Source organism: Aquarana catesbeiana, linkage group LG05 (genome assembly GCF_042186555.1).
Source record: "Aquarana catesbeiana isolate 2022-GZ linkage group LG05, ASM4218655v1, whole genome shotgun sequence".
In the NCBI taxonomy this organism is placed as follows: Eukaryota; Metazoa; Chordata; class Amphibia; order Anura; family Ranidae; genus Aquarana; species Aquarana catesbeiana.
Window position 1 is genome coordinate 184,321,149 of NC_133328.1, and position 10,484 is coordinate 184,331,632.

General features: G+C 42.3%; 1 protein-coding gene across 1 annotated transcript in view; it reads left to right on the forward strand.

Annotated features, from left to right (window-relative positions):
• Window positions 1-10,484, forward strand: part of KIF15 (kinesin family member 15) — a gene marked incomplete in the record, with an annotated part of 170,400 nt that overhangs the window by 59,750 nt on the left and 100,166 nt on the right. The window contains 2 exon segments of the mRNA XM_073630416.1: window positions 5,225-5,350; window positions 8,961-9,083. Of these exon segments, the coding sequence (XP_073486517.1) occupies window positions 5,225-5,350; window positions 8,961-9,083 (249 nt within the window).

A 10,484-nucleotide genomic window follows, 5' to 3' on the forward strand; every position in this document is an offset into this window, starting at 1 on the left:
ACAGACCAATTTGTTTGAATTTGTTAAGGCTGAGGTGTAAACCTTGGCACCCTGTTGGTGAGGGGGACTTGGTCACCTGAGGACTTTTTTTTTTTTTTTTTTTTTTTTTTTATATCTTCCAATCAACATCCTGGAGCTTTGGACAATTTCACCCTCCCCTTTGCTAAACCATCCTGCTGGTCATCCGATCTGGTTTCGATTGCACAATGCCAGGTAGACTGGATCCTGTCCTGGGCAGAAGGTTGCGTTTCAGCCAATTCTACCATGTACATCCAAGGCCTAGACAGTAGGCAGGCAGAATTTCTCATCAATATTGCCTGGCCCTGGGGTGCCGGGATCTGTGTCACAGGTGGGGGGTGTCAGCTGTGAACCAGGTTCGACAAACTAGACCGTTTTTTTTTCTCCAGGTACAGGAAACCTCTAGTGGAAGCAGTAGATCTGGTGGCTGTAGATTCTCCCCTGAAACCCCTTTTACTTGTCTGCTTCAGAGTTGAGAGGGGGGGCAATCTGGTGATCCCAATTGCTCTGGCCCAGGCTGATGTGGTTTGCTATCCTGCCAACACTTTTTTGGAAGATGCGCTGGTGGCACTGCCAGATCATCAAAATCTTGTGTCTCAAGAACTGGATTTAGCAGCACAGCTGTTGAAGCTTAGGGTGGTGTTGTGTGTTTTTTTTTTTTTTTTTTTTTATGTTAAAAGCTAGGACACCTACTTCCCGCAAGATCTAGCGTTGAATGCGTTCAACCAGATGTAAGCGCTTCTGTACTTTTCAGCATCCAGCAACTGTTTTCTAGATTTGCAAAGCTTTCACCTGGTTGTCTATTCACCTGTTATGATTTTCTACCAGGATGGTAATTCTTTTTCTTCATGTCTCACCTAAAGGTTAGGTTATCCATTTACAGCATCCCACACATTAACTGTTGGAGCCATAAAGTATACTTTTAGACCACAAGACACGTTTTCATTTTGTGAGCTGTAAAGGTGTCTCTAATGGAACAAAACAATAAGTTGATATTTCAGACATGAAAATATTATTTATTCAACTACATAATGCATTTCAAACACATTATTTTTTTTTTTTCTATATTTTACGGCACAATTTCTGAGGTGCACAGTAATTTTTACTCTACTCATGTGTGCATGCTTCTTGCTACTCAATCCTAATGGAATTAAAAGGAATGTATGAAGGAAAGTGTACCATAGGTCAGTTATTGGATTTTAGGTTAACCAGTTCCGCACCAGCCACTGCAGTTATACTGCGGCAGGTTGGCTCGGCTGGGTGAAGCGTCGTAGCTGTACGTCGGGCACACAGCCGCCTAGGGGGCGCACGCCTTCGATGTTCGGATTTGCTTCAGAACCGATCAGTCCCCAGGCCAATGATTTCTGGCCTGGACCTGATGATCGGTTCTGGCAAATGAAATCCTCCCCTGCCTGTGTAAGTGTAAACAGGCAGGGGAAGTGATGTCACCTCCCCATGTGGAACTTTTTTCTGTTCCAGAGAGAGGAGAGAAGACATCTCAGTAAGTTGCACCAACTCTACACTGACACAGTACACATAGGCACACTTGTCACCCCGCGATCGCTCCCCCCCCAGGTAACCCCTTCACTCCCTGTCACTGTGTCACCCAGTGCAGTGTTCATATTTTATTTTTAATTTTTTTTTTATTACTGTACTGGTGTCAGTTATTTACTTTTTTTTTTTTATAGCGTCGGGGCACCCGCCGTATATTCCCTAAATAAAAGTTTAACCCCCTGATCACTCGGCGGGTGATATCCGTTTTAGCGTCAGTCAGGGTTTGCGTCGCCCCAGGCAGCGTCAGATTAGTACCAGTAGCGCTAACACCCACGCACGCACCATACACCTCCCTTAGTAGTATAGTGTCTGAACGGATCAATATCTGATCTGATCAGCTCTATATTAGCGTCCCCAGTAGTTTAGAGTTCCCAAAAAACGCAGCATTAGCGGGATCAGCGCAGATACCTGCTAGCACCTGCGTTTAGCACCTCCGCCCAGCCCACCCAAGTGCAGTATCAAACGATCACTGTCGCTTACAAAATACTAAACACATAATTGCAGCATTCGCAGAGTCGGGCCTGATCCCTGCGAGCGCTAACAGTTTTTTTTTGGTAGCGTTTGAAGCAGTTGCTGACAGTCAGGTGGTGCGTTTTTTTTTTTTTTTTTCCTTGAGTCTCACTAGTGTATCAGTAAATTTAGAGGCCAAAATGTCCAAATAAAAAGGTGCACTAGTGAAGAGGCCTACACGTTTCTGAGCCTGACAGATGAGAGTGAAGAGGAAGTCACCCATCCGTTCGATTCTGGCTCAGAATATGAACCAGTAGACCGCAGCAGCACCCTGACAGATGGCTCTGACGACGGAGTAGTGGTCCCTGCCAAGGTCAGGTATACCCGACCCCATTCTTCTGCTGTTGTTAAGGTGCAAGAACCGCAGGGCTCTCATATGGAGCAGAGAGCCAGTACTAGTGCCGCTCATCCTTCTGGTGAACTGGCAAGCACCAGCGGCCTAGTACATCCTGGTCGTACATCCAGCACTGCAGTAACACTTGGTGACGTGGCGAGTCCCATAAGTGCAGTTCAAGCTGGTGAGGTGGCTAGCACAAGTAGTGTCTCACAGCCACCAAGAAGAAGACAAACACAGGCCCGTCGAGCCCATGGTGCCGTTCCTGCTGCATTTGCCAATCTGAATTGGGAGTCCACCACTTCTGCAGCACCTGCACTTCCCCCCTATTCACTGGCCAACCTGGAATTCAGGTGGAAACAGTTGATTTTACGTCACTTGATTTTTATTCGCTGTTTTTCCTTGAAGATCTCTATAGGTCTATTGTGGACCAAAGCAATTTGTATGCTGGTCAATTCATCGCCGCTAATCCCCAGTTGACCCTTGCCAGAGATCGGAAACCATAATAGGTTTCCAAATTTAAGACCTTCCTGGGCCTATCCCTCCTCATGGGCATAGTTTAAAGAAAACAAGTGAGTTGCGGTCATATTGGTCCACTGACCCAGTTCACCAGATGCCTGTGTTCTGCCTCCATGACCAGGACACGATGCGAGCAGATCTTGCAGTTCATGCATTTCAATGACAATGAAATCTGTCGTCCTCAGGGTGACCCTGGATACGATCGGCTCTACAAAATTCGGCCCCTCGTAAACCACTTCAATCAGTAGTTTGCAGCCTTGTTTACTCTTGATTAAGTTGAGTCCCTGATTAAGTTTTCTGACCGCTTGTCTGTCAAACAGTATCTCCCCAGCAAGCGTGCCAGATATGGGGTCAAGATGTATAAGCTCTGTGACAGGGCAACAGGCTATATATTTAGTTTTATGGTTTACGACGGAATGCCTATGTCTACACGTGAAGCCCGAAAACTGCCCAGACTACATAGGAATAGCTGGTAAGATTGTGTAGGACATGGTGTCACCCTTATTCTGAAAGGGGTACCACTTGTGCATGGACAATTATTACACAAGCGTTCCACTTTTTAGTCACCTTTTTGATTGTGGAATTGGCACATGTGGCACCTTGCGATCTAATCGCTGGGGCTTCCCCAAACAGCTTGTAGAGTCCCGACTTAGACGAGGGGAGAGAGCCTGCTTTAAATGTAATAATTTATTAGCAGTGTAGTGGAGGGATTCACGGAATGTTTTTGTTCTGTCCTCCCTTCACGCAGATACGACAGTCCAAATTCCTACAGCAACTGGTGTTGTAGATAAACACCTCTGTGTCCACGAATACAACCTTAATATGGGAGGGGTGGACCTCAACGACCAGTTGTTGGTGCCGTACTTAATTGCCCATAAGGCCAGACGCTGGTATAAAAAAGTGTCTATATTTATTCCAATTGGCTCAGCTGAATGCTTTTGTGCTATACAAAGCTTCCGGACGAACGTCGTTTCCAGATGATACTATAGCCCACCTTCCCAACGCAAATGCAGTGAGCTGGCTGCATGAGAGGCATTTTCCGTATGTCCTCCCTGGTACCCCTGCCCAAAGTACCTCCCCAAAAAAGATGCCGTGTCTGCAGAAAACTCGGATTTAGGCGTGATGCACGCTTTTATTGTCCCTCCTGTCCTGACCAACCTGGTCTCTGCATCGGTGACTATTTCAAACGCTACCACACACTAATGGAGTATTCGCATAGGGTACAGCACTACACAGTCCTAGGGTACACTTGCACAGGGTCTCGAAAGATGAGATGGCCATCACATTTTGAGAGACCCTAATCTGGAATGTTTACAGTTTTTATATAAAAGTGCAAAACAAAATGCCAAAAAATTGTTGTGGTTTTATTTTTTCTTCTCTATTGTTCCTGTATTATAAAACTAATGTTTTTACTTTTACTATGTTTTATTGTATTTGCTTTGCAGGTATTGTATGTCTTACTGTAATTTTACTTTGTTTTATTGTTAACCATCATTTGCTTAGCAGGTACGCCAATCAGCTGCAGCACGGGTTTATTTATTCTCACAGCAACAGCGTTTGCTCCCACGATCCGTAAAGCTGTGACTCCAGCGCCGTAGAAGGGGATTTTACCACCACAGTTAGAAAAAAAAAAAAAAAAAAACATATATGCCGAAGCATGGGGGCAGGGGTGGAGGAGCGATTTGCTCCTAACATTAGGGGCGGATTACCTCCATGCTTCGGCTAATATTATTTAGGTACAGATTGCGTTAAATGTTTTATTTTTACTATGTTTTATTGTATTTGCTATGCAGGTATGGTATGTCTTACTGTTATACTGTAATGATACTTTGTTTTTATTAACCAGCATTTGTTTAGCAGGTAAGCCATTCAGCTACAGCACTGATTTATTTATCTTGACAGCAACAACGTTTGCTCTCACGATACTCAAATCCGCGACTCCAGCGCTGTAGGAGGTGATTTCGCCACCATCGTTAAAAAAAAAAAAAAAGAAAAAAAAAGAAAATGGTGCATGGTATGCCCATCATTAGAAGTGGGTGGATGAAGGGCGGTATTCTATTGGTGGGCATACCCACCGATCAATCTTTTTTTTTTTTTTTTTTTTTTTCGTTCAGCCAACAGGCTGCATGGAAAAAAAAACATTACACATTACAATATATGCCCAACAATGACCAGCAACATACTGGTATGTTGATGGACTTTGAGTGGTTATACCAGAATGATGCTAAATTAAATGAAAAAAATTGTATTGCTAGTTTTACAGGAAGTTGTTGTGTTTTTTGTTTGTAGGAGGCTGGCAGCATAAATCGATCGCTGAGTTGCCTGGGTCAGGTAATCACAGCCTTGGTGGAGGTGGCTAATGGAAAGCAGAGACACATATGTTACAGAGACTCCAAACTTACATTTTTGTTACGGGTAAGCATTTGTGCTGGCACACCAAGTATGTATGTATTTATTGCAAGTATTTCTATAGCATTGTTGATTTACACCAAACGTTAAATACTATTAACCCCTTTAGCCCCGGAAGGATTTACCCCCTTAATGACCAGGCCATTTTTTGTGATATGGCATGGTGTCGCTTTAGCTGGCGGTTGTGCGACGATGTAGCCAAACTAAATTGATGTCCCCCCCCCCCCCCCACAAATAGAGCTTTCTTTTGGTGGTATTTAATCACCTCTGCAGGTTTTATTTCTTGCGCTATAAACAAAAAAGCGACCTATTTTTAAAAAAAAAAAAATTTATTTGCGATAATATCCCCCAAAAAAGTAAAACAAATTTCTTCCTCAGTTTAGGCCAATATGTATTCTTCTACATATTTTTGGTAAAAAAAAAAAAAATCCCAATCGACGTATAGTGAGTGGTTTGCGCAAGTTATTACGTCTACAAAATAGGGGGTAGATTTATGGCTTTTTTTTTTTTTTTTTTTTTCGGGACTGCAACATTGCGGTGGACAGATCGCGCACTTTTGACACTTTTTTTGGGACAAGTGACATTTATACAAGGATCAATGCTATAAAAGTGTACTGATTACTGTATAAATGACACTGGCAGGGAAGGGATTAACACCAGGGGCAATCAAAAAGTTGTATGTGCGTTGCCTAGGGAGGTGCTTTCTAACTGTGGGGGAAGAGGGCTGACGGGGAGTAGAGAGAGATTGTTGTTCCTAATCACGAGGAATATACAATCTCACTCTACTTCCCTGACAGGGGATCTGTTTGTTTACACTGGCAGATCACCATTCTGCCTCTGTGGCGCAATCGTGGGTGGCCGGCAGACATAGAGTCCGCCGAACCCGCTGATTGGCTCCCCTGCTAGCGAATGGGAGCACACCCACAGATCGCCTTGTACGTGCCTGACTTACAATGACAGCGTTTCGAACAAGCGAGCCAACCTGCCGCAGAACAACTGCGGCGGCTAGTCGGGAACAGTAATTTCCATAAGTCACTGCCCTCAAGGAGCTTGCAGTCTAAGGCAGTGATTCTCAAATTGTGTGCCTTGAGAGATTTGCAGGTGCGCCTTGGGAGTTTTGAAAAATATTTAAAATTGGTAGCTTTTTGAAACCTTGAACATATCCAAAAATTAAATGTTAAATCAATGTTGCAAAAGTTAAAGTAACGTATAAACGCAATTTCTGTCAGTTTGTCATTCATTGGTTCCTTTTGTAATGCGAGATCTCGAGAGAACTCGATCGATCTTAATTTATATTATAATAATCAAGACCGTTCCATTCCAACTTTGATGCTTATAAATAACGTTTATTCATTGTTTAGCGATGGAGAAATACTTATTCATGTCTGAAAGAGAAACTGTTAAAGGAACAGCAAGGAAGCAAGCGAAAGTATAAAGAAGATTACAATTGCTTCGATATGACTTGCTCTCGAAAGCAGGCACATCCTTCACATTAACCACTAGCCGACCAGCTCACACAGATATACTGCAGCAGGTCTGCTCCCTTGCGCAAACCGACGTACCTGTACGTTGGTCCATGCAAGGAGGCTAGTGGGAGCGTTCCCGTGGTTTCTATGTCCGCCGGCGACCCACGATCGTGGTGAGGACCTGCCTATGTAAACAAGGTGATTCCCTGTTCTGCCAGATGACATGACAGAGATCTACTGTTCCCAGTGATCAGGAACAGTGATCTGTCATGTTCCATTAAGCCCATCCCCCACTCACCCCCCACGGTTAGAACACACCCAAGGAACCAACTTAACCCCTTGATCTCCCCCAGTGTTATCCCCTTCCCAGCCAGTAATTTTTTTACACTGATCAGTGCATTTTTATAGCACTGAACAATGTAATAATGTCACTGGTCCCCAAAGTGTCATTTGGGGTCAGATTTGTCCACCGCAATGTCACTCCTGCCAAAAATCACAGATCGCCGCCATTACCAGTTAAAGCGGGGTTCCACCCAAATTTTGAACATTATCTCTATGCATTCTCTTCCTTGCCTAGATGCTGACATGCTGTGTAAAAAAATTTAAATCGCCGTAATTACCTTTTTTTTTTTTTTTTTTTTTTTTTCTAATCTGCTTAGCACTTCCTGGTTTTCCTCCCATGGGAGTAGGCGTGTTTCTAGCCTCTCCCAGACCTCCCACAGTCCCCTGGGAGCTAGTCTCAGGCTTCCCAGCATGCATTGTGCAACAGCGTCATCACAACATCTCGGTGAATGCTGGGAGCACAGCATTCACCGCATCCAGGAAATACATGCTTGTGGGCTTCAAATGCCCACAATGAAGATGGAAACCGCCTTCAGTTTATTTTATAAGTTATTATTTACAACGAAATCGGACACAGGCGGACTTATTACACAGAACATGTGAGTAGATAATCATGAGAAGAAAAGTTTGTGAATGAACTCCAAAAAAAAAAAAAACGATAGATAGGTGGACCCCCGCTTTAAAACAAATAAATAAGTCCCTAATCTATCCCGTAGTATGTAGAGGCGATAACTTTTGCGCAAATATATATATATATATATATATATATATATATATATATATATATATATATATATATATATATATATATATATATATATATATATATATATATATATATATATATATATAAATCTTAACCAAAAATATGTAGAAAGGGATGTATATCTGCCTAAACAAAGTAGAATCATTTCTTTTACTACTTTTTTTTTTTTTTTTATAAATAGTAGTTGGCCTTTTTTGTTTTATAGCGCAAAAAATAAAAACCGCAGAGGTGGTCAAATACCACCAAAAGAAAACTATTTGTGGGTAAAAAAGGAATTTTATATTGGGTATATGTAAAAATAAGTTCTTAACCACAAAAATTGTTAAATCTTTTCAGGTGTGCCGTGAACATTTTTAGATCTTTTTTTGGTGCGCCGCAAGACCAAAAAGTTTGAGAAACACTGGTCTAAGGTCACTCTTATATGCACGCATACTTGGGGCAGTTTAGACAGGAGCCATTTCACCTACCAGCATGTCTTTTGGGTGTTGGAGGAAACTGAATTACTGGAAGAAAACCAAGCAAGCACAGGAAGGATATGCAAACTTCAGGATATAGTGTCCTGGCCAGCCTGGCTTTTAACCGGGGGCCTTAATGCTGCAAGTAAGAAGTGCAAACCACTGATGGAAAGTATAGGCCATCTCAAGTGGAAAACTGATATACGGTATTTTCAGAGTTTGCATTTTTGTATTGCAATTATCTAAATGTAATTTTGATGTTAAGATGTTAACCCTCCTAAATGTTCAAGTATAGTTTGTTCTAATACATTTAATTATGATTAAACCCCTGCTGAGGTTAAATGCATCTTCCTTGAATGGTACCACTTTCTGTAAATGTTTAAAGGACATAACCTTCCAACTTTAATTGGCTTAATTGCTCCAGTATCCAAGTACCGCCCCTTCCCACTTTGTTTTAAGTTAGTTATAGACATATTTTTTTTGTAACATACAGTAGATCTGGTTGAAGTTGTGCCACTTTGTTCACTATTTTATTTTATTGTGTCTTGTTTCTTTTCACCCTTTATCATTTTATTTTAATCCTTCAGGACTCTCTTGGAGGTAATGCAAAAACCTTTATCATTGCAAATGTTCATCCTGGATCCAAGAGTTTTGGGGAAACACTTTCTACTCTTCATTTTGCCCAGAGAGCAAAGCTGATTAAAAACAAGGTAATATTTAAATTTACTATCTTGAGCAAGGTGTTTTTGAATTGATAGAGAATTTTTAATTTTGGCCAAATAAGCAGCTATGTAGGTTTCAATTTTTATTTTTAAGGCTGCCCTTCATGTGGGCCCCCGAGAGCTGCAGCACAATTTTGTCCATTGACATGCATTACAGAATATGCTGTTTGCATGTAACTGCATGCATGTGGATGTATTTTTCAAGCTTGGGAACTTTAGCTTTTTATTGTGGCACTTTACTGACTGGAGTGAACTTTTTGGTAGCTGCAGGCCGCTTTCCAGATCCAGAGCTGTGACACGGTCCCAGATGTGTCTCTGAAGAGAGTAGGGGGTGGGAAGGGAAGGACAGGTTCACTACTACAGGTGATCCCAGCCCATATAACCTTTCCTCTCAAGGAACAGACACCTGCAATCTGGATTCTAGTGACCCTGTAATTTATAGGGTCTTTATCATTGTGACCATTCGATTTCTTGTGAATGCTGACTGTATAGGTTCTAAGTGTGCCCCTGCGCTACCTCCTGCAGAATCTAGTTCTGATCTTTCAGTGGCCTTTAGAAAAGGTTGGATTTCTAGTCTCTAACCATCTCCTCACTTTACACGGGTAGTCCTCTAAATAAACCTGGTGGTGCATTGTATAACATTTGGCTATAAATCACTTAGTGGAAGTGAGTGACTGCATTTCATTAAAAATTGGGGTAGGGGAGAGGTGCCAGTTAACAGAGGACCCTTGTACTCTTACAGCATGTGCTAGTTGTAAATTAAAGAAAATACATCTTATCTTGTAACCCATATTTAGCCTGTAAAGCCAGAAAAGGAAGAAGCCTGCCTTGGTCAAATGTTTGCTGGAGATGCCATATCCCGTAGGCTTGCTATTTCAGGACATATATTGTAGCTTAGCCAACTCTGGGTATGAGACATTAAGCCAGATGGTACTATATAAGTCACAAACCCTGTCGCTTTTTGCAACTGTTTAGTCTTAACCAAGATTTTGTGTGTAGCAAGGTCTCCGGACTTATCCAGTTTAACTAGGACCTCCAAGGCCAAAGATAGCTAACATCCTTCAGCATGTAATGGGTGCAAAGATGGTGAAAGTCATTGGGTGCCAGACACTTCTTGGATGTAAAAGAGGTTTTATTTCTTTTGACAGTCTTTTTTTGTATTAATGGGGAAAGAGGGTTAAGGCCGGGACACTCTTCAGTAGTTATAGATTAAATTGGCAGACTCCGAGACTTCAATAAGAGGACAGCTGTGCAGGGAAAGGTCCTAGTAAGGCACCACATTTGCACATACAAACGTAACAATTCTTTCAGCTCCACTACAACTGCCTCTTGTAGTTCTTCAACACTGAGCTCCCGGTCTGTCACTAGACCCTCTGGTTCACTGACTCT